At 46.0% G+C, this 25,095-nt stretch overlaps 2 protein-coding genes across 4 annotated transcripts in view; one reads left to right on the forward strand and one right to left on the reverse strand.

The window, feature by feature from the left end:
• RHPN2 (rhophilin Rho GTPase binding protein 2) overlaps positions 1-588 on the reverse strand; it is a 49,867-nt gene extending 49,279 nt beyond the window's left edge. Inside the window, exon 1 of the mRNA XM_005289907.4 lies at positions 428-588. Coding sequence (XP_005289964.2) covers positions 428-496 — 69 coding nt within the window. The 5' untranslated portion in view covers positions 497-588. The remainder of the gene's footprint in view (positions 1-427) is intronic.
• A 20,294-nt stretch (positions 589-20,882) lies between these two features.
• Positions 20,883-25,095, forward strand: part of GPATCH1 (G-patch domain containing 1) — a 32,157-nt gene continuing 27,944 nt past the window's right edge. For all 3 annotated transcript variants that reach the window (XR_010592580.1, XM_065567182.1, XM_065567183.1), the window contains exons 1-2: positions 20,883-21,038; positions 24,929-25,063. Coding sequence is in view for 2 of the 3 variants with exons in the window: in XM_065567182.1 (XP_065423254.1) it covers positions 20,960-21,038; positions 24,929-25,063 (214 nt within the window). In the remaining variant the exon portion in view is untranslated. The remainder of the gene's footprint in view (positions 21,039-24,928; positions 25,064-25,095) is intronic.

Here is a 25,095-nt window from a genome sequence, read left to right on the forward strand (position 1 = left end):
CAAGACATCCCATATTAGGGGTTTTGTCTTATATAGGCAACTGTACCCTCCCCCCCCCCCCCCCCCCCAATAAAAAGTGTCCTGACTTTCACACGTGCTAGCTAGTCACCCTATCGGTGCGGGAGAGGCTGGGGCAGGAGACACTGGCAAGGCGGGGAAGGAGGAGGCTCCCGCCAGCAGAAGCTGGGTGGGAGAAGGCTGGCTCAAGCCACCTGTGTCTGCCGCTGGCCCCGCTCTCTGGGTACGGCTGGTTGGACACCGTCACCAGCGGCTGTCCCGTACCAGCGGGCTCCGGCTAAGGGTTATTTAACTGCGCTGGAGATGTTGGGGCTCGGGCTGCCGCCCTCCCCCCTAAGGTGCCACAAATACTCCTGTTCTTCCTCCCACCTTGCAGGCTCGGGATCCCCGCGGAGCGGGCCGCCCTTACCTTTCGGAAATAGCTGCCCTCCGCTTGCCGCGCCGCCCGGCAGCCCCGGGGCACCAAGGTGTCCGTCATGTCCCGCCTGCTGTGCCGCGCTCGCCTGACCCTGTGCGCGGAGCGACGCCCGGCCTGAGTGAATCCCGTCCCGCAGCCCAGCTCCACCCCCCGCACGGGGCGGGGCGGCTGAGTCAGCCCCCGAGCCCGCCGCCGCGCCGCCCTGCCCTGCCCTGCCCAGCGTGTGTTGGGGTGGGGTGCGGGTGCGGGGGAGGCGATGCGCCGGCGGGGACGGGGACTCCGCGACAAGCCACTTTTCCCTGCCCCGCCCCCCCCCCCCCCGCCTGATCTCCCCCAGCGCGGGATTCGCCCTGCCCCAGGCTATGCGAGTTGGTCCCTGAGGGTGGCATGGAGACCGTGAGGGCTTGTGCATTTCGTTGCCCCCTGATTTCCTTCGCTGTGACTTTCTGCGTGTGCCCTTGTGCTGCCACACCTACCCCCGGCGCGTTGTGTGCACGCAGGCTATAGGGAACGGGCAACACAAGTGCCCTCACCTCACCCAGAGCCTCCCTCCCGTTTGATTAACAGGGCAGCGCCCAGCCCGGTGCCTCGTTGTACTGGACCGGCGGGTGCCGTTTGCCTCGTTCCTCTCTTCCCCTAGTAAGAAGCAGGCTCCTGTGATTCTGTTTAGTAAAATCCCGGACCCTTTCTGCTCTGGATGCCCCACTCTCAGTCTTCCTTATGGCACCCAGTCTGCTGCTGTCTGGACATCTCTGCTGTGAAACGAATAATCCTTGGTGATGGCATATTATGTGGCCTCAGAAGACTTTATTCATGTTTGATGTATTTTCCCTGGTGCATTTTCCTTCCCATGCAATCGTGTTCAATTCCAGCCTTGAAAGCTGCAGGTGCGTCTATTTCATCAGCTCGCGTAGTTGGAGACAATGCCTTCCATTTGCCTGGAAATTGTCCCTGCAGGGAGCACTCTCCCCCTGGCGCCGGGAGCTGCTGGCTTTGTTTTCAAATACACATTGTCATACCAGTCTTCCTGGGGCCGTTTACTTCCCCTGATTTCTCTGTATTTGAAGCTTTCAACTCAAGAGATAATATGGTCACCATGGCTCATTACTCTTCTCCATGAGTGATTCATTCTTCAGCGCTTGGGGGAGTATTTACAAAATGCTGGTCAAGATAATTAATAGCAGGAAAGAATTACTGTATGTGCTGTGCACTTACGCACTCTGTTGCTTTCCTGTTAAAGCCCATTGTACAGCAAAATAATACAAATGATAACTCAGCAGCTAGGGGGGCAGGAACTGTTTTTATTTGTTCTTGTACAATCAGGCTCCATTATTTATTATTATGTATTTAGACTAAAGCAGTAGTTTTAGTACACCTCTGGAAATGGTTACACATTACACTTTTAAAAACAAATTCTTCCCAAATTGATATAATAAATTGTAACCTACATCTCAACCCTTTATCACCCAGAGGCAGCAGAAATCTGGGAAGAATTTTGACAAAATCTGTATTACTCAAAGAGCCTAGTTCTGCAGGCTTTACACAGACTAAAGGCCTCTCAAGTCAATGACAAAAAACCTAAGTAAACAATGCAAGATTGGACCCAAAATACTTGAACATTTTCCTCAAAATTGCAGAAATCTGCAGCACTTTAAATAAAAACCTGTCATCCTTCAAAAAAAAGTTCCATTGTATAACTGGTTTTATAGGTATTTTTGTTAGTCATATAAAGAAGTTTAAATATTAGATACCAAAATAATGTGCTCATTACTGCACAGAGGATCCTGACCTACAGAGATCTGTGGAAATGTACTGATTAAAGATGCAATACATCAAAATACTTTATAATTAACTTTCCATGAGTAGAAGTGAGTGTTTTTTTTTCCAACAAATGCTCTGTAAGTTTAAAGTGTCTGGTAACCACAATCTTCAGAAAGAGGAGAGAAAATCTGCGGAGGCAAGTCCCCATTATCTAGGGAAAATATCTTTGGCGTTCTCTCTTCTTTTACTACAGCTGCATTTTTTTAAGATGCCAATGTTTGTAGAGTTATTTATGAGTTGTAGTCTGATAGGTTGTACATTTATTCTGTTCCCATGGAACTGAGATATGTTAGAAACAGCAGATCAAAAATTTGGATCTAAGGGCCCGATCCTGCCCCCGTTTAAATCCATCAGAATTTTGCCATGATTTCAATATATGAATTGCAACTACCTTTCACTAATCTGTCAGTTGCAGGTCCCATCCAAGTCAAAAGCAAAGCCAGACCCAGCTGTTTCATCTTTTTAACTGTCTTTGCTGCTTTTAAAATGTGTGTGACTTCCAGAAGCACTTTCCATTCAATTGACTGACTATTACTGGAATGTGATAAACTCATATGATGAATATAACTAATATAGTAATTTTCAATCTCTGAGCTCTGCAAGTCTTTTGAGTCTGCATTTCTTGTGGAAGTCACAAATTTGAAAAGTGCACCTTTGGAGAATCGCCCATCACACTTTCTCAACAAAAGATAAGAGAGAAAAGAGAAAGCAGATCTTGTGTCAAAGGCAGTCATAAAATAATGGTGATGAGATGTGTGGGAATTATTTTCAGAAGTTTGTAATAGTATTACATCAATACATGATGATACTGTGTCACGACAATGCAGCATCAATATGCAAAGATTGCCGCATAATCAGGATAATCCTTCCTGTGGCTTTTATGAGACTCCATTCATTGACAAAATGACTTTCTAGTTCTGCAAGGCTGGGGATCACTGTTTTAATATGTTGTCCAGTGGATAGTAGAGCTGAGCAAATCATGGATTTTTCAGTTCGGAGTCTCCTGACCCAAAAAATCCAAAAAAGGTCAGTTAAATTTGAATTGAAATCCTTTTTTTCACTGAGTTTTTGTTGAAACAAACTCAGGAAAAAAATTGTTCTGAGTTGACGCCAGTGATTTCAGTGGTATCAGTCGGGAAATTTTTAGCAGTGCATTTCAGAATCGGGCTCAGGAAGTTGGTGAAACATTCATGCAGAGAAGATTGGAAATAGATATTAATTATATACCAGCTTTGATTCTCTGAAACGTATATAGACTCACATCTGATTTTTTGGTTAAGTTAGCATCTCAGTATCTTCTTAAATGGGGCAATTTCAGGTAATTTAGTAATCCTGTTATTCTAAGGCCTGTATTTTAAATTGCCCAAGAAAACAAAAGTCTAACTCAGCCTGTTATTTAAAATTGTTTCTGAAAGTCAGCAAAAATTGTTTAAGTTAAAAGAACTCTAAGGGTCTTCAAGGCTCCTAGTAAAGTCATGGGTCAGCAGAACTAGCTGAAACAGGAGGAAAAGTTCATAGTTGAAATAACTGAAATGTGTTTTTAAAGGGTTAATTTTAATGGGTGAGGTTGCCACCTCTTCTTGGATACAGTTTATCTGAGGATTATTTAACTAAGTGGGAGCAGCAGGGACATGTGAACTGGAAGGAGCAAATTTTACCATGATGTCTGCCACCCTCACCATTTCCTAGGACCCTGGCATCCACCATGGCACTATTTGGGTCTTCATTCTCCTGATCCCACAAGACCAGAGCAGGCCAGAATAGGAACCAGATGACATCACCAACTCCACCAACTTCAGCTAAATCCTGAACAACACCTAGAATGTGATACTTGGATTCCTGCTTTCATCCCATCTCTAGTGTCATTTTCCTTCCCCACTGTGTTTGTTCTCTTTCCCAACTCTCTTCTTTTGTCTTCTGTCTAATAAGCTAGCAGCGAATATCTCCAACAGCCTGTGATGGGACATTAAGTGCGGAGGGCTCTGAGTTACTATAGAGAATTATTTCCCAGGTGTCTGGCTGATGGGTCTTGCCCACATGATCAGGGTCTAACTGATCACCATATTTGGGGTCAGGAAGGAATTTTCCCCTGGGTCAAATTGGCAGAGACCTTGGAGGTTTTTCTCATTCCTCTGCAGCATGGGTCACTTGCAGGTTTAAACTAGTGTAAATGGTGGATTCTCTGTAACTTGAAGAAAAGGAGGACTTGTGGCACCTTAGAGACTAACAAATTTATTAGAGCATAAGCTTTCGTGGACTACAGCCCACTTCTTCGGATGCATCCGAAGAAGTGGGCTGTAGTCCACGAAAGCTTATGCTCTAATAAATTTGTTAGTCTCTAAGGTGCCACAAGTCCTCCTGTTCTTCTTTTTGCGGATACAGACTAACACGGCTGCTACTCTGAAATCTGTAACTTGAAGTCTTTAAATCATGATTTCAGGACCTCAGTGACTCAGCCAGAGATTATGGGTCTATTACAGGAGTGGGTGGGCAGTGATGCTGAAACAATTTGTATAGTGAGGGATACTGAGAGCCATTGAACCAAACTGTAAACCAGGGGTAGTCAATAGGAGAACTGTGGGCCAAATCTGGACCGCCAGATGCTTCTGAACAGACCCCAAAATCTTATAGTTATTGTTGGATTTTTTAAAATTATTTTCTCTGTAGTCTGGGCCTTGGCTATACCTTGACCAAGAAATTTGGACTTTGAATAAAAATAATTGACTACCCCTTCTGTAAACCCTTCTTATGACAGAAACCACTTCAAGCCAGGAGGTGCTACTGCACTGAAGAAAAAAATGCTGTTTTAATTCGGATTCTTGTCATGTGTGACTAGAGAAATAGTCACACATTTTGAGGTTTCTCAAGCAAGCCTGTTGGAACATTAGATATGAAATTCGGGACCACTCAGAGGATTCAGGGGGCCTGGGGCAAAGCAATATTGGGGGCCCCTTCCATAAAAAAAAAGTTGCAATACTATAGAATGCTAAATTGCCCCACTTGCCCCCACCCCAGGCAGCCCTGATGAAATTCAGATATCTACACATCAGTGTTGCGGCTCTTCCGGACTGATATTCATAGTTATATACAGACGAGTCTCATCTTATGCGGGGGTTCCGTTCCACTGTTAGCGCATAAAGTGAAAATCGTGTATAGTCAAAATTACATTGAGTTGAATGGTGGGCGGAATCGCCTGCAGTACAGGTACAGTATTAAAATTGTTGTTTTTATCTTTTTTGCTTTTGTTTTTGTTTCTGACAACCACGTAAAGCTGAAATCGCGCATGTTAAATACGCGTAAGATGCGACAGACCTGTATATTTCTTTGAGAAGTAGCAAAGCTGTGTGTTCAGATTCCCAATAACACAAGTGGCTCCAGCACCTATGTGAGTGGGTGAGTGAGGTTCTGTGGCCTGCAACGTGCAGGGGGTCAGACTAGATTATCAGGATGGTGCCTTCTGGCCTTAAAGTCTATGAGTCTAAGGTCTTGGCTACACTTGCAGCTGTACAGCACTGTGAGGTAAACCTGTCTTCATACAGCTGAGTAGGGAAAAGCGCTGCAGTCTGTCCACACTGACAGCTGCCAGCGCAGTGGTTTGGCCACACTTGTAACATTTGCAGCTGTGTTGGGAGCGGTGCATTATGGGCAGCTATCCCAGCATTCATGTGGCTGCAACGTGCTTTTCAAAAAAGGGGTGGGGGGGATTGTGACAGGGAGTGTGGGGGGGAGAGAGAGTGCTTTTTGGAGCATGTCAGCTCTCTATTTTGCAAGTTCCAAACTCCCGGCCCCCTGCTCATTCGTTTACTCACTCAAAGCAAGCTGCAAATTGTTTGCTTTTCTCTGTGGTACGAGCTTTGAAACCGGCACTTCCGCATTCCTGCAGCCGGTCACAACAATGGAGAGGATTGGTCACTTGACAAGGTGATTAGTACAGCGCTGCAAGCGTTTACACTCACACCCGTGAGTCGTAGCCACTCCGCTGCAGCTCTTATTCCTCTCGGAGATGTGGAGTACCTGCAGCGGTGTACCCAGGGAGATACAGCGCTGCAAGTTAGGGTTACCATATTCAAACATTTAAAAAAGAGGACACTCCACGGGGCCCCTTCCCCGCCCCAACTCCGCCCCTTCCCCGCCCCTGGCCCTGCCCCAACTCCACCCCTTCCCCGCCCCCATTCCAACCCCTTCCCCAAAGTCCCTGCCCCAACTCTGCCCCCTCCTCTGAGCACCCCACATTCCCCCTCCTCCCTCCCGCTCTGATCTTGGTTGGGGGTTGCTAAGTGCTTCCCTGCTCCCCACCTACCCTGCAGCCCCTGCGCCCCCCTGCCCCTGCAGTCTCTATGCCCCTGCCTGCCCTGCTCCTCCTCACCCTGCAGCCTCTGCACCCCACCACCTGCCCTGGCTCTGCGCCCCCCTGCCTGCCCTGCTCCTCCTCACCCTGCAGCCCCTGCACCCCCCCGCCCCAGCAGCCCCTGCACCCCCCGCATGCCTTGCCCCTGCACCCCCCTACCCCTGCCTGCCCTGCTCCTCCGCACCCTGCAGCCCCTGCACTCCCCCGCCCCTGCAGCCCCTGCGCCCCCCGCATGCCCTGCCCCTGCACCCCTCTGCCCCCTCTATGCCCCTGCCTGCCCTGCTCCTCCTTGCCCTGCAGGCTCTGCGCCCCCCTGCCTGCCCTGCTCCTCCTCACCCTGCAGCCTCTGCACCCCACCACCTGCCCTGGCTCTGCGCCCCCCTGCCTGCCCTGCTCCTCCTCACCCTGCAGCCCCTGCACCCCCTCGCCCCAGCAGCCACCGCACCCCCCTACCCCTGCCTGCCCTGCTCCTCCGCACCCTGCAGCCCCTGCACCCCCCCGCCCCTGCAGCCTCTGCGCCCCTGTCTGCCCTGCCCCTGCGCCCCCCTGCCCCTGCAGCCTCTATGCCCCTGCCTGCCCTGCTCCTCCTCGCCCTGCAGCCTCTGCGCCCCCCCGCCTGCCCTGCTCCCCCGGCAGCCTCTGCCTGGTGGGGGCTTCGGATGCTCAGCGGCGACCGGGGCAGCGCGGGTCCCTGCAGCCCCGGCACACGCCGCACTCCTGCCCCGCACCGCAGCCTTCTTCCTGCGGCCCCGTCACCCCACGCGGCAGGAAGGGTCCCCCAGTGGCTGGGGAGTCCCCGCCCACGAGGGAAGCCCGAGCCGCTGGCTGGGCCCGGCCTCCCCGTGGGGCAGTCCGCTCGGCCTCCGGGGGCAGCAGCGGCCCCTTCACCGCCATCTGTGGCTGCGCCTCCCCTCCCCCTGCCCAAGCTCGCTACAATGTAGCCGGGCGGCTGGGCTGCGCTGTGGACCCGGTGGGTCCTGCTGGGGCCGGGCGGACCCTGGCTTATGCTGCCTCCCTATTTCCCCGGACATGTCCGGCTTTTTGGCAATTCCCCCCGGACGGGGATTTGAGTACCAAAAAGCCGGACGTGTCCGGGGAAATCCGGACGTATGGTAGCCCTATGCAAGTGCCCTGTCAGTGTGGACGGGGAGTGAGTTACAGCGCTGGGGGAGGCTTTACAGTGCTGTAACTTGCAAGTGTAGCCAAGGCCTAAGAGTCTGGCTTAGCTGGCCAAGCCATCATCTCTGAAACAGCACTTTGAACCTGTGACCAGACATCTAAAATCAACACCTAGGCATTACGACACTGGTACAAGTTTGCTAGGCTTCAGAATGCCTGATGACACTGTGCTGGGCCTGATTCTCTAGCAGTGAAGTTGCAAGTGAAAGCACCAGAGAAAGAAGCTGCATTTTCTATCTTTGCTGTTCTTTCTCTATCCTTTTGTGTGCATTTGTCTTGCTTTGCCTTAAAAAAAGCAGGATCGGACTTCAGCAGTAACACCACCAGGTCCAGACCATCTAAACTAACTTTTTCCCTTTTCCCCAAAAGAGAAAGGTAATCTTAAATGCCATCTAAAAGACTGTCAAACAGGGGTTGTCCCTGTAAAAGATTTTATGTAGCTAAAAGGAATAAGAAATATTGTTACAATTAAACTCTTACTTACTACTTTGCATTTCAAATGCTTCACTGATGTGTGTGTGTGTGTGTGTGTGTGTGTGTGCACCTTTAATAATAAGTTTAAAAGATTTTTAATCATGGTTGTTACAGTAGAAATAAGCCAGCAATAACTTGAGACACAGCTCAGGACCATATGTAATTATTTGATATTTTAATCATGAAAAAGAGTTTCATTAACATCCCTTGTTGGGCCTGAGACACTGCCTTATTAACATAATAGTCCCCAAATTAGAGGGCTTTATTATTACTATTACTAATTTAATATATTCATATATGTTATGGTGTTGCCTTATGGTCTCAAACAGGATTGAGACCCATTATTTCCTTTAAGGTGAAGGGGAAAAGAGAGTTATGAAACAGTATAACAGAAATATTGCAGTTTTCTTCTTTTTTAATATCAAAGGAAACCCTTTTTGTTTGGAATGAAACCTCCTCTAACAGAGTTTACAATCTACATACTGAAGCTTTGTTCAAATATTTGAGAGCTTGAAATTGGCTATAAACAAAATTGAAACTGACTAGTCTATTTTTATTGTCCAAGTTGAGTTAAATGCAAAAAGTAAATGGTATCACTAGTAAAAAGTATTTTTAATTTTAAAAACTCTTTCAGCTGTAATAATCTAAAGATTTTTAGGCCACGTTCATAGGGAAGGTAGGCTGTAGTGAAAGACAACCATTTCTAGTTAACATATCCCTGATACATAAGTGGGAAAGTAGTGTAACTTGCACCAATTTCCATTCAATGGGTGTGCAAAATGAGTGTAACAGGTCTTTTCAATACTAGAAAAGGGCCTTGGTGTAACAAAATAGATTTTAACATCAGTCTAGCTAAATCAATGGAAACCCCCAATGCAAATGCACCTATACTAGTTTACCTTTTGTTTATATTAATTTAGCTTGTGTTAGAAAATTACAAACTAAAGCTACATTGATATACACTGAGGGGTTTGTTCTGCTTTAACTAGATTTATTTAAAATCAACTCAGATAAACCAGTGCAACTTTTTCTTCATAAACAAGGCCTAAGTGTCTGCAGGTTTGCCAAAGGGCAAGTTGAGAGGAAAAGCAACCAATATAAGGGTGTAAGTGAAGTAGGAAATTCTGTGGAACATGCCAAACTTATGTATGCCAGAACCTATTTGACAAAATGGAACCTAACAATTCACACGTTCTCACTTGCCATGTAAACTTGAATTACTGTATATTATTCTAGCAGTGCTTTCCCTGAGAATTTCCACAGCACGCAGTAGAGTTCAGGGTAAATCTGAGGGACTTTCACCCCATACTCACTGTCCTGCATGTTTCCTACCAGGCACTTTTATTTACTAGATTAGACTACTTTAAAATGATCCCCGACACTGATAAAGGCTACTTAACCATAATAACATACTATATGTGTAGGGTTTGATCATATATTCCTTACATAAATCGATGGGAGTTTACTCTACATAAAGAGTACATGATCAAGCCCTTAGCAATTTTTCTCCCCAAGAACATGCAACATGTTGATTGTATCATTTCAATAGCTATAGTTGAGCTGTGTAAGGGCTGGGTAGGAAAGCTCCATGCCCGTGGAATGTAAATCACAAGTTTGTACTTTCCAATAGCTGATTTACTCTCAGACAATCACATTTCTGATCTTTCTTGGAACCAGATGGCCAAGCATCCCTCAACTATTACCAGCTACATGTTATTATATCTGTTTCCTTGCTATTAGAAATCTTAGGTGGACATGGACCCAAGCCACAAACTCTGCAGGGTTCCAAAGAGGTAGTGATCAGGGTTGTGGGTTTGTTCCATTATAAAAATAAGAGCAAGAGTAAAGTATGGATCTGGAACTAAATGTCCTCAAAGTTTGGGGTATATGAATGTAGGATTTTGGTTCAAGTCCACCTCTATTATTAGGAGAGAGAAACTATAGCAAACTGCTACACTTGACATTGGGCTTTCTTTACCAAAACATTTCTTTGCTACTCACAGATTTGGCTCTTAAGAAACATTTGGTATCTTTTGGTTAAAATAAAAACTAGAAAGCAATGAATCTAACTCTGAATCAAAATAAATATTCCCCTTCATCTTTTTTAAAGATCTCTGTACTAGTTGACTTTCTTTATGTTTACAGATGAACCCACCACTTAATCAAAACAGAGTTTACATGAAAAACAGGCACAGAATTGCAAAGCTTTAAAACAAAGGGCTCAAACCTGGTCACACTGAAGTCTATGAAATGGGCAACATCACCACAGACACAAAATCCTATGTGCATTACATAAAGTAGGTCAAATTTTCTTCTGTGATGTTGGTGTCACCCAGTAGCCCAATGTGTTCTTTCTGAACGTCTGCCCCATGAATATGTGAAGCTCTAGCCTTTACTTTCTGGGCTGGGCACCTTCCTGTTCAATCATCTTAGGCCTGGTTTACACTGCAGGGGAGGGGGAAATCAATCTAAGTTACGCAACTTCAGCTATGTGAATAACGTAGCTGAAGTCGACGTACTTAGACCTACTTACCGTGGTGTCTTCACTGCCGTAAGTCAACTGCTGATGCTCCCCTGTCGACTCTACCTGTGCCCAGGGCCGGCTTTAGGACCTGCGGGGCCCGATTTGAATACCCGGCAGCGGTCCGGGTCTTTGGAGGCACTTCGGCGGCAGGGGGTCCACTCCGCGTCTTCCGCGGCACTGAAGGACCCTCCCCCACCCCCGCTGCCAAAATGCCGCCGGAGCAGACCGCTGCTGGGTGAGCCTAAGGCGCGGGGCCCTCTTACCCGCGGGGCCCGATTCCAGGGAATCAGGGGAATAAGCCTAAAGCCGGCCCTGCCTGCGCCTCTCCTTCCGGTGGAGTACCGGAGTTGACGGGAGAGCGCTCGGCAGTCGATTTATCATGTCTTCACTAGATGCGATAAATCGACCCCTGCTGGATCGATCGCTCTGGAGGTAAGTGTAGACATGCCCTTAGTTAATCTTGATTAACTTTACAGGAGTAGTAACAGTTAATAAGTTACAGTTCGTGAGGTAATTACTGTAATCACTTTAAATGGATTACAGCATTAAACACATTACAATCCATGACAATAAATGCTTACAATAAACTGTTAAAATATTTACAAACAAGCTCCTAAATTGATTTTTCTCTAACCAAAAAGGTATTGAGTCAGTTATATTTCAGTATGGATACTCATGCAATTTAATGATAAGCCCCCATGGTGCCTTTTGGTGAACTGTGTTTTTTTATTCTTGTAGAATACCAGTGAGATGAAAGCACTTAAAAGAAGACAACTTGGTCTAAAAGTCTGCGATCCCTCTTCCATTGCAGTCAAGAGCAAATGTCTCATTTGTCATAGTTCAGGGAAACTGCACCTGTTTTCTGCTTCACTGGTCCATCAAGGGCACACACTTTAGGCTCCCAAGTCCTCAGCCATCACCTCTATTGCGTGGAGACCTGTGCCTCTCTTCCTCCTGACCAGGTTTTTCTAGGCTGTACAGTTCCCTGCCTATACTGTGTTGTTTCTTCTTTCCTAATAACAGCTGCTATTTTTCATTAAGGTAGCAGCTTACAAGCAGAAGCACAATAAAATGGGACTATGTGAAGATGGAGGCATGGACTAACCAATGCTGTTTTTCATGGCACATTGGTAGGGTGACCTTATGTCCCATTTTGGCTGGGACAGTCTCCTTTTTTAAGTCCTGTCCTGCACATCCTGCCTTTTTGGCAGAACTGGGCATTTGTCTCATTGGCAAGAACAAATGGGACAAATGCCCAGTTTTGCCAAAAAAGTGGGAGGTGCTTCCCTAACGGGGGTGCACAGGAACATTTGGGGGGATAAGCGATAATGCAAGCCCCTTATGGCAGGGCATGGGCGAGCGACTCGGACCAGCCTCACGTGAGAGTAGAGGGGGTTCGGGTGTATCCATGGGCAGGGGCTGAGATGCAGGTTCGGGGATGCTAGCCTCCCCCCAGCCCCACCCCTTCCATGCCCCCTGGAGCCCAGCCCAGCCCCTCCCCCCCCCCCATGGCTGCTGCCCCTGCCCCGGGCTAGCGCCCACAGCCACACGCGCCCCCCCCCCCCGGAATGTCAGGAGGCCAGGCAGCACGGCCTCAGTGCCCGCCCCCACTGGGGCCATGATGACATAGGGGAAGAGCTGCCCACAGAGCGCGGGAAGCAGGGCCAGAGTGTGGGCAGGGCCACACCTGGCTGTTTGGGGAGGCTCAGCCTCCCCCAGCCTATGATACCCGCCACTCATGACTGTATAGGTTCTCTTCCCCTATACTAGAGCAGGTGTAGAGTGCATCAGACACCGCTGATGATGTGGGGGTTCCATGACTCACTGACTAACTTATCCAGACATTTATGACCATAGGTTGTAGGACATGGTAAATTGAGGCAAATCCACACAGCTCATCTGCCTCATGGATCACTCCTCAGCTCATCAGCCTGAATAATAATATCTAATTCATATATTGCACTCTTCACCAGTAGATCTCAAAGCACTTTACAAAGGAGGCCAGTGTCATTATCTGCATGTTACAGATGGAGAAATTGAGTCACAGAGGGTGACTTGTTCTGTCTACGAGGCCATAGTGCCCTGAAGAGAATCCAAAATACAGTCTTTCAAATACATAGCTGTTGAACTCCATGTTTCACTCCCTTATCTCATGATCTTGGCAGAGATACTGTCAGCAGCTTCTCCTTGGATCATTGTCTTTCTTCCTTTGCTTCTCTTTACATTTCTTATCTTACTTTCTTCACTTTTTGGGAGTGCCCAGTATGCCCTACAATGTCCTATTCAGCATACACAGCTGCATCAAAAAGTAGCAACTTTTATCTTAAAAGAACAACAATTCTCTTTGCTGATTCACTTGGCTAGCAAACTTCTGGCTTTTGTGAAGCTTTGTAAAGGCGTTCTCTTCCAGGGATAGTTTTAGTTTTACTGCAAGGCAAACTAGGTGAGGTCAACCACAAGTGGGGGAAGGGAGAAGAGAGAGGATTATAGCGCTAGGGCTATTGCATGTTAGTTATCTTGATGTAAAAAAACAACTCCCTTTGTGAGACAAAGGAGGTGAGGTAATAATATCTTTTATTGGACCAACTTCTGTTGGTGAGAGAGACAAGCTTTCAAGCCAAACAGAGCTCTTCTTCAGGTCTGGGAAAGGTACTCCCAGCGTCACAGCTAAATGCAAGGTGGGACAGATTGTTTAGCATAAGTAAAAAGAACAGGAGTACTTGTGGCACCTTAGAGACTAACACATTTATTTGAGCATAAGCTTTCATGGGCTACAGCCCACTTCTTTGGATGTAGTTAGCACATATTGTAAGGGACCATTCAAGGTAGACTGACCCATTATCACCTCTGCAGTCATAAGATAAAAAGAGTGGGTTAGTGGGTTACAGGTTGTTGTAATAAGCCATAAATTCAGTGTCTGTGTTATGCTAAACAATCTGTTCCACCCTGCGTCTTGCTGCTGTGCTGATAGTACCTTTCCTAGACCTGAAGAAGAGTTCTGTTTATCTCAAAAGCTTCTCTCTCTCACCAATAGAAGTTGCTCCAATAAAAGATATAGCCTCACCCACCTTTTCTAACTAATATTCTGGGACCAACATGGCTATAACTACATTGCATACAGCTCCCTTTGTGTCAGTAAAGACAAAGATGCAAAGTCTGTCCTAAACCACAGGGCAGGATGGCTGCTTTGCTGTGTGGTACAGTGTGGATGTGTGAATGTGGAGCGCAGTAAGAGAAAACCTTCAGTGGAACCTGAGTTAAGCGCCAGCTAGGGTGACCAGACGTCCCGATTTTATCGGGACTGTCCCGATATTTGCTTGTTTGTCCCGCATCCCGACTAATGTGCGGTCGGGACACTGGACAAACAAGCAATTTTGCCCTCCCGGAAGGGCTCTTGCCCCCCCCCGACTCCGCCCCCTCCATCCCCCATTGGCTCCCTCCCCAAATCCCCGCCCTGGCCCCGCCTCTTCCCTATGCATGTGGCACTCCTCCTCCCTTCCAGGCTTGCTGCTGTAATGGCGGGGCAAGCCTGGAGGGAGGGGGTGGTGGCCGGCTTCCAGTTCCTGGAGCTGGTGAGTAGGGGCACTGGGCGGGCAAGGGGGGCTGGGAAGGGGGCTGCTCCCCCAGGAGGTAGATGGGGGGGCTCCAGACCCCAGCAACGGCGGGGGAGAGCAGCTCGGGGCCACACGAGTGGCCATGTAAAGTTTATCGGCTTGGACGGGACCCCGGCCGGCTCCCTGCCCCACGCCAGCATGTTGCGCCGGCCGCCACAGGCCAGGTAAGGAGCCGAGTCGCCCTCTCCCCCCTCGTCCTGGCTCCTCAGCTGAGCCCCCCCCCCGTCACCCTCCTGGGGGAGCAGCACCCTTGCCAGCCCCCCTTGCCCGCCCGGTGCCTGTACTCACAAGCTGCAGGAACTGGAAGCCGGACACCACCCCCTCCCTCCAGGCTTGTGCCGGCATTCCAGCAGCAAGCCTGGGAGGGAGGAGGAATGCCGCTCAGCTGAGGAGCCGGAGGGAGGGGGGACTCGGTTCCTTACCTGGCCTGCGGCGGCCGGCGAGACATGCTGACACGGGGCGGGGACACTACCCCCCTACAGGGCAGGGCGAGGAGCCGGCCGGGGTCCCCCCCCAGCCGATAAACTTTGTGCCCACTCGCGCGGCCCTGAGCCGCTCTCCCCTGCCGCTGCCGGGGTCCGGAGCCCCGCGCCTCTCGCTCCAGCGGCTCCTTCCCCATGGGGCGGCGGGACGTGCCGCATGTGCCCTGGGGGGGGGGCGAGGGGCAGCAGCCACGGCACGGCTGGCACCTGCAAAACAGCTTTTTTTTTTTTTTACTTTTTTTTTGCTCCGCCCCACCCGCGCGTCCCGATATCCCCCCTTCCCACCCCCCCCACACCCCGCGTCCCGATATTTCCCATCAGTGATCTGGTCACACTAGTGCCAGCAGCTAAGTCAAGGCCTTTATTTCTTCTATAATTTTGGTAAAATAAGAGAGTTTAGTTGATTTCATATTTTTTTCTGTTCTTCTTGTTGATACGTTTTTATCTCTTTGTTACCATGTTTAAAATACTCCCATTAATTAATCACCTAATTTTATATATTTACTTAAGAAGTTTATAATGTGTTTGTTACCATGGCATGTCAGTGACTCACATTTAGTTGAAAACCAAACATTACACTACCTATTTGAAAGGTTACTTCTACACAAAAGATATAATCAGCCTAATTTGGTCCATCCTCTTAACAAGTTTAATTAAAAACAAATGCACTGAAAAGTACTGGCAAACTTCACTCTGCCCTTAAAAATTATAACAAAAATTAAATCGGTCTGTGGATTTGGGGCCTTCTTCCTGGTTTTGATGTATCCTCCTGTATTTGTATGTTTCTGCTAGCCTAGCCTAGCCTAGCCTATCTGTGGCAAAAATCTTTCACAATATACATGCCTACATTATTAACAATTATCTACTTAATTGATGGGTAATATATTAGATCAGTGATCCTCAATGTTGTAGAATCTAGAGAGCCACATTGTCGCTGAATGTGTCACTGTTGTAGAAAGGCACTGGAGTCATCACAAACCTCACAACTTTCCATTCTAGGTGCAAGGCACATTTCTTTGACCTTGCCCTGCAAATGGAGTGGAAAATTGTGAGTTTTGTGATGATTTCAGTGCCTTTCCTTCTCTAATATAAATACACACTAACCAGGGCTGGCCCTAGGCCAAATGGTGTCCCAGGCAAGGCGTGTCTTTGGCTCCCAGGAGCACCGCCAGCTTTTCTGCCGCCCTAGGTGGTGGAAGGTCTCACCCCGAAATGCTGCCCCCCACAGAGGCAGCGGAAGGTCCCGCTGCCAAAATACCGCCGCGGTTGCTGCCCCCCAAATTGTAGCACTCTAGGCGACCGCCTAGGTCGCCTAATGGGTGGCGCCGGCCCTGTTGGCTCCTCCTCCATTTGTTAAACTTTTGAATACCTTATTTTTTATTGCATTTTTAGCCCATTTCACAAGTTTGATGCACGATTTGCATGTATGATTTATCCCTGTTACATAAGATGATAAATTTGCATGCTAGGATCGGTAAATCTGTATTTATTCATGCCATATATAAGCAAATAAAAAATTTCATTTCCTCTAAGCATATAGAAACTTTAATTTTAAGAATAACTGAAATGTACTAACATCAAGAAATTGAACTGTGCACCAACAGTGAATGGACCAGTATTAAATAGTGTCTCAGTAGGTAACAGTCTTAGAATGTTAACTCTAGTCTTTTAGTTCAAAAAGTCACTTTTCTTTCCTTTACGCTTGTGAATTGAACCACAGCGTCCGAGAGATCCAAAGACTGGCCAATGACATTTTCAAGTGATAAAATAGCAAGCGATTTCAGTCTTTTATATTGTTGCATAGCTAGGAGTTCGATAGATATCTCTGGCATCTCATTAAATATGTCCTTTATTAGTCACTACTTACACTCTTCAAGTCTTAAAACATAAGCGAACTTTCAAATTACACAATAAAACAAGGTTCACAATATTGCAACTGCCAGAGCGCCGGGGGAGGGCGGTGAGCCCTCTGCGTCTCCGCTCTCCCTGGAGCCGGAGCGCCGCGCCGCACCGCCCCCCTCCAGGTGCCGCCCCAAGCACAAGCTTGGTGGGCTGGTGCCTGGAGCTGGCCCTGTGGAAGAGATTTGTTATTAATGTTCATTTTGTGCAAAATCCAGCTTGTGTGTATGTGTCTTGATGGTTATAAAGTCTTTAGGATCAATTATTTACTAATCAAAGGAAACCTCCTACCATACTAATGACTAACAGCTCATTTTACCATTAGGTATTCTGGCCAACTGCTCAGTAATTAGCAATGATGAGAAAAAAGATAATATATGTAAATATCCATTGTTCCCTTCTCTACAGTTTTAAAGCTGGATTAAAGCCACAAATTATGTAGATAGGGAGGATTCTATTTAAAGCTGTGTAAATATTTCCCATGAAAGCCTGAAACCATATGAAACTCAGCTAGTTTCAGTTTGAACACAGAAGTTAAAGCAGCTGAGCTCTGTGCAAAATATTGTTGGTCCTAAAACACTTGATTTTAAACTCAAAGCAAAACATGTTACAATCTAGGATTAGAATGGAATTTCTCTAGGTTGAATGTTGTGATTTACTTTCAGTGTTTGAAAGAAACTTGTGACAGCTGCTCGTATGATAAATCTTGGATCATTAGAAACCTCAATAAACCCACCTCCAGCACAGAATTGAACATCAGATGTTTTTTATAAAGTTTTGCATTCAGCACCTTGACCTTGAATTAACCTGAATTTTAAGAAAAATGCACGGTTGGGAAACCACTTGAATCAAAATGTACATAAAAGTTTCTCTCTGATAATAATGGGTAAAGCCACAAAATTAAAATGCAGAGACAGATTAAAAGTTGCAGGATTTCAGATCTAGAAGTTTGTTTGTATTCATTATTTAAAGGCCAGTTTGCAAAAACTGGATCTAGAAACAGCCCATCATCTGGACGTATTTGGGTCCAAGGTTTTGGGGCAGGCCCAGCACTAGTTTCCACCCATACAAACCAAAAATGGCAGGTTTGCACAGCTCTAGTTGAGCTCTCATACAACATACAGCAGTGCTTTTGCTGTCCACTTACATTCTAATAATTGATCACACAGCTATGACTAGGTATGATTAAGGTAAAAGGTAAATACTGTACGTAATCAAACCCTGCTTGTTGTCCTTGACTACAGGGAAGGAACAGGTTGAGTGGATGTCACCATTTTAGATTCCTACCTGGTGCCTAATGAGCCACACCCAGTGCTGGTCCAAAGGGCAGATAAGACCTATCAACACACCTTGTGTATAGACTGTACATGAAAGGTAAACAAAGGTGACTGAGTTGACGTCAACTTTTTCTTTTAATAAAATGTATTTTCTCCTTTGTATAATTATTAATGCAGAAATACACTTATTGAGAGAAAGTCTGTGTACATATGTGAATGTGCTCAAAATTTCCTAGGGTATATATTATAAAAGTGGACCTTATTTGTAGCAGCTAACAGACATGACTTTCCAGTTCACAATTGTTTCTAACACCGCCTTGATAATGGCCTTACAGAGTAAACCTTCTTCACATGTGAACTGGAAAAAAATTGACACCACCACTAATTATTTCCCCCTTCATCTTTTAGTAAAAAAAGGTTTTGGACATCCCTTCTAACCATGTACTCTAGTTCCTTTAAAACTGTCTGTACAAGTAATTGGATACCTCAGGAGACCAGTAATAGCACCTAGAGCCTTTAACTTATAGCTTGTACAGGCTTCAGTTAAAATTATAGATGATTGTGAAGTAAAACCCCTGCCCCAAACTTTGCTGCTCAGGACCATCTGTAGTATATCCTGGTAGGCCTTCATGGAATAAGGGGTGGAACCACGTCAATTCACACATGGCTGTCTTCTATCCTTTGGGTAAAGGAGGCAAATATGAGTGATCACTAATGGTAAAATATCTAGGAATGTTAAGAAAACATGTGTGCCACTGTTTAAATGTAACTTGTAACAAACTGGAGAGAATCTAGGGGAAACCAATACAAATGATAAAAGGTTTAGAAAATGTGACCTATGAGGAAAAGATTGAAAGAACTGGGCATCTTTAATCTAGAGAAGAGAAAGCTGAGGGTACAAATAACAGTCTTCAAATAGGCTTTTTAGAGTTCTTCTTTCTGACGACACACACGATAACCGCGATGAGCAGCAAGACAACTAGAGTCACACCAATGGCTATCGCTACCACCATGCCAGTGGGGAACGCAGTCTGTCTGCGTTCCCCACTGGCATGGTGGTAGCGATAGCCATTGGTGTGACTCTAGTTGTCTTGCTGCTCATCGCGGTTATCGTGTGTGTCGTCAGAAAGAAGAACTCTAAAAAGCATTACTCTGGAGTGGTAGCCGTGTTAGGCTATATCAGCAAAAAGTCTTCAAATATGTAAAAGGTTGTTAGTGGATGGTGATCAGTTGTTCTCCATGTCCACTGATTGCAGTTTGCAGCCACGCAGATTTAGGTTGGATATTAGAGAGATTTTCCTAAGTATAGCTAAACACTGGAAAAGGTCCTAGGGAGGTTGTGGAATTCCCATCCTTGGAGGTTTTTAAGAAGAGTCTAGACCTGTCATGGGTAGCTAGAGTTTGACTCTTCAGGGCTAAGAGGGGAAAAAAATGTAGTAAAAGCTTATTTTTGACACTAGTCAGCAAATATGACTCAATGAAAATAGAGAACAGCTCTGTTAAGTACCATAATGCAGTTTCTGCACAAACACTTTTTGAGTAGAGCAGCACTTTAAATAAACTGGACCAAATTTGGCTCTGCGAGTTTTATCAGCTGTAAGTCAGTAACATCCATGTTTCCCCCTTTCCACATTGAATACACATGGAGTATGTTTTACACTTTGATTCTGGAAGTGGATTCATTTCACAAAATTGCAGTTGCTATTATCCATTACTCTTCAAGCCTGACAGCAGTTTCTTTCCATGTCTGTTGTGGGATCATATCTGGGATTTGTTGGCCTTGTGAACTCAGAGTTTGGAAACTATTACCACCTTTCTTGCAAGAATCATGCTTAAACATGGTTAACTACAGTGTTTCAGATCACTAATTTTGAACAATGCACTGTAGTATTTTTTATATGGGCACATCTCACGCTCCCTAGGTTAAAAGGTCTGTAAAGGCAAAGGGGCTAGCTCCTGGGATCAATAATGTTGCTCTTGAGTGACCTCTTTTGGCCAGTAAATGAAGAAAGTCGTATCCTGCCTATTCATCCTCATGGAGGAAGTGCTAGTGTTGCTGTATGATGAAGCTACAGGAAATTAAAAATGAAATCCCAGAGGAACCTGGCCCCACTCGCACACCATTCCAGGACAGGAATATGAAAGGGATCTCAAACACTTGTCCTGTTATTTCCAAGTTCATTGTGATTTTGCTGTGGCAGTCCTGCATCCTGCAAACATTCATATGGTCATAGACGTTAGAAATGGAAAAGCCCTGTTAGGTAATGCAGTCTTACTCCCTCCGCAAGTACAGGGTTTCTTTCTGATTATGTTTTCTATTGTATTGCCCCATCTAGATTTAATCTTGTCAGGGGCAAGTGTGTATTGGTGGTGGTGGGTTCTGCTTGCTTCTTAGCTTGGAAATATCAAGATGTAAAATATGAGCCAATGAATGATACATTTAAAATTATTAGGGTTATAATTATTATTAGGGTGCCCACCCATCCCTTATTTCAAGGGACTGTCCCTTATTTCATTGATTTGTCCTGGAGGATGTCCACCCATCCCTTATTTTAAGATGTACTGAAATGTTATTAAAACTGATCACAAGTTACATTTTAAACATTACAGTGAAAGTTGATGACAATGGCATTGTATGCCTGAGGGTAGCAGAAATATAAACTTGAGAGAAAAAGACGTGATACTTCACACCGTCCCTCAGCAGCCCCAGGGCTTAATGGGGGAAGGGCCCTGAGCTACAGCAGCCCCCTGGGGTTGCGGGCTCTGGGCACCCGAGTGCAGCCGAGAGCAGACTAAGTCCGAGCAGGCCGCAGGTTGCTCTGCTCCACACCCCCACAGCGATGGTGGCGCCCGCCGAGCGCCCCGCCTCTCTCACGTGACAGCGGCGTGGCGCCCTGGTCAGAAGATGGCGGCGCCGGAGGCCAGCGACAGTGAGGAGGAGGAGCTGGCGGGCTATGGCACCGCGCTGGAGCCGCTGCTGGAGGGTAAGGGAGCTCGGGGGGCACAGCCGCCCCGATCCCCTGGCTTGTGCGGAGGCGTCCCCCTAACTAGCCCGGCTAACGCTGCGGGCGGGCGGTGAGCGAGGGGCCTTGTCTCCCCGGAGCGCTCTGCCCACATGAGGCGGGGAGAGTCGCCTTGAAGCCAGACCCAGCGGGGCAGCCCCCGTCTCGGCAGCCGCACATCCTGTCTGCTTCAGGGAGCGAGACGAGCAGCTCCTCTCCATGCCCGTCGCCTGGTCTGCGGCTTCCTTTTCGCCCTGTGTCCCGCAAGTCCCTTTCCCTGTCCTGCGCCTGGGAGAGACCCGCCCAGCTCTCCCCGGTCAGGGCCCAGTAAACACGGCCACCCCCGCCTAGCCCGCTAGGTTCCCTCTCGCCGGGGGAGAGAAGGGGTTGGGTGGGCGAATACTATGCACCGACGCTGTTGTGCTGCGGGGTGTTAATAGGGGAGGACAGGGTTGGCTCGGCCTGGTGGTTGGGGAGGCTTGATGTAGTAGTTCTTAGTGCACACTGCACAGCCAACACAGTCGTACCAGGGCAGGTCTACACTACAGCCAGGATCCACGCTCTGAGATCGAGCCACTGGCTGTCGATTTAGTGGGTCTACAGAAGACCTGCCAAATGGACAGCAGATCGTTCTCCAGTCTACCCCTGTACTCAACAGAAGTGTAAGATAAGTTGACAGGAGAGTTTATCCTGTCGACCCACCGCGGTAACTTTACCTAAGGTACGTCGACTCACATAGCTGGAGTTGAGTAGTGTTGGTCGACGTACCGCGGTAGTGTAGACATAGCTTTAGGGGGGAGTGGATAGTACAGATGATAGGCTAAGAGCTGGCAAATGTACAAAACAAACAAACTGGAGGGGCTGCAGGGGATTCCCTTCTAATCTTTAAAAAGAAGAACAGGAGTACTTGTGGCACCTTAGAGACTAACAAATTTCTAATCTTTGAGGGCTTATTTACACTACCCACCAGATCTGCGGGCAGCGATTGATCCAGTGGGGGTCGATTTATTGTGTCTAGCATAGATGCGATTAATTGACTGCTGAGCGCTCTGCCATCGACTCCAGTACTCCACCAGAATGAGAAGTGCAAGCGGAGTCGACGGGAGAGGGTCAGCTGTCAACTTACTGCAGTGAAGACACTGCAGTAAGTAGATCTAAGTAAGTAGACTTCAGCTGTGCTATTTATGTAGCTGAAGTTGCGTATCTTAGATCAACCCCGCATGGTAGTGTAGACAAGCCCTCAGTTACTGAAGTCTCAGGTGTTACTTGTTGCAGTAGACAGGTTTCAGAGTAGCAGCCGTGTTAGTCTGTATCCGCAAAAGATCTAAAAGTCTCAATATTACAACAACAAAAACTTCAAAAACACACTGCAACGAGAGACTGCTGAATTGGAATTAATTTGAAAATTGGACACCATTAGATTAGGCTTGAACAAAGACTGGGAGTGGATGTGCCATTACACAAAGTAAAACTATTTCCCCATGCTTATCTTTCCCCCCCCACACACACACTACAGTTTGTCATATCTTCTTGTCAATTGCTGGAAATGGGCCATTTTCATTACCACTACAAACAGTTCTTTTTCTCTTCTGCTGATAATAGCTCACCTTAACTGATCACTGTCATTATAGTGTGTATGGTAACACCCATTGTTTCATGTTCTCTGTGTGTGTATATAGATATATATATCTATAGATATAGATATATCTATCTTCCTACTGTATTTTCCACTGCATGCATCCGATGAAGTGGGCTGTAGCCCACGAAAGATTATGCTCAAATAAATTTGTTAGTCTCTAAGGTGCCACAAGTACTCCTGTTCTTGTTGCAGTAGGTGGTCCTCCGTTTTCAGACACAAGTGTGATTAAGGCCTGGGTCTGCACAAGGATTTTGTACAAATTCGATTACGATTGTGATTTTGTTTACCGAAATAGTTATACCAGTGCAACTCATAATGTGAACACAGTTATGCTGGTATAAAGATGCTTTATGTGAGTATAGTTTATTTCCCTTCATGTACAAGAATAAGCTAGACTACTTGTACTTCTTTAATAATACCAGGGTTGTTAAAGCTGTACAAATTTTGTGTGTAAACAAGGCCTAAGGTTGACAGTATCTCTTTTAACAATGTCACTGCTAGGTCAAGTTCTCAAATGACTGTGCTTAAATGGAACATCAAAAATCCTGGCAACATTGAAGCACTAAGGCTTCAGTTCTCAGTACATTCAGACTGTTTCAATTACCTGGAAGTTCCATGCATTTCTGTAAAGCCTTGTTGTTGGTGTTCAGATTTTTAAAAATAAAGCTATGTTATATTTATTAAAGTTGACCTTTTTTTTTTCACTTCTGTACTCAGATAACCAAAAACACTGTGCATGGCTGATACAGCAAAAGTCTTGTAACAGAATTATATTTCTCATAAATGTTGGAATAGAACTGATGGAAGTAAACTGTGAAAGCCCTCATTGTTATTTACTTAGATAAAAGTAGAAAGCAATTAATTGTTGTAAAAGTTAGACTCTATACAGTAAAATCCCCCTGTGGTTTGTAGTGCTTCTTACCCAAGGAATAAATACAGTGTTGCTCATTTAATACTGTTTCTTATTGCCTTATAAGGTTCAGGGTCAATACTTTTTCCGTTATATCCAGTTTCATAAAACTGCCCTGCAGCTGGGTGTAAATAGGCATCCTAGCATCAAAAGCACAGAGTGCATGTAACCAGCTGTGGGTGGGTGGGTGTGCATGCATGTACATGCACAGGTGCACTGGCCACATGAATGTTTAACCTTCATCCCATGTATTATATATGTACAGTATTATATTTCAATGGTAAATATTTGCATAATGTAGGAATCCTGCCCTTTAAAGGCCATGGCAAGAGTTTTGAGGCCTGATCCTGCAAACACTTAATGGTGGGTAGTGTTGAAGTCAGTGGGCAGAAAGCACTGCATACAGCAATTTTTCAATTGTCTGTCCCTGAGAATATAAATCTCTTGGAGAAATGACAGTATTCTACATGTTTTTGCCAAGCCAAGCACACTTTTGGTTTTCAGTAAATAATAATGAGTTTACACACAACAATGAGTTTACACAAAAAGGAGATTATATATACACTTTAAAAGTGCTTATTATGCAAATCCCTCTGTTCCTTTGAAGTCATCTTGTTAAAGTGTGATTTCAGCACAGTTAGTTGTATAAAATATTTCAAGGTCCATGATCCTGCAATAGATTGTATGCAGCAGATGTTTGCACCTGTACGGAGCCTCATTGACTTTTCTTAGGGGGATGGTGCTATTACAAGTGTTATCTTTTGGCAGTGTCATGCAATTGAAGTTCTGACCACTTAAAGATAGCCCTGACTTTTAAAAATCCTGTTGACTGTTTGCAATGATAGTGTTGTTAGTTAACCTCTGTCTCGATTAATTTCAAAATTGGATAGTTATATTCTGCCTTCCAAATTCCTAAAGCTTCAGTTGGATATGATGTTAATAAAACTTAGCAATTTTCATAATGCTTTACAAACAGTGCTTAGAGCACCCTCTAAAATAGGAAAATAAATATTATTCGTCCCATTTTACAGATTGGGATATTAAGGAGACAGACAGTTTGTGGTTTGCCCACAGCCATGGAAAAAGTTGGTGTCAGGACTGGGATTAGGATTTAGAAATTCTTCATCACTATTTTTATTTTCTTATTCTCTCAGTTCCTGTTTTAAATAGCAGCATGTAGTGCTGACATGCACAGTTGAACTGCTGTCACTTTCCTCTTTAGAGTTGGCTGCTATTCCTGTGGGGAACAAATAGTTACTGAGAAGAGTGGGGATTTGATTCTCTGTTCGGGTTAACTCATTTTCCTGTTTTTTGTATTTGTAGGTGAACGAATTAAGAAGCCAGTTCCTCTTCAAGAGCAGACTGTTAAAGATGAAAAGGGACGATACAAACGTTTTCATGGAGCATTTAGTGGTGGTTTCTCTGCTGGCTACTTCAACACTGTTGGTTCAAAGGAAGGTCAGAGATTGTGTCTGAAGCTAGTTCCTCTC

This window comes from Chrysemys picta, chromosome 14 (assembly GCF_011386835.1).
Source record: "Chrysemys picta bellii isolate R12L10 chromosome 14, ASM1138683v2, whole genome shotgun sequence".
Classification (NCBI taxonomy): Eukaryota; Metazoa; Chordata; order Testudines; family Emydidae; genus Chrysemys; species Chrysemys picta.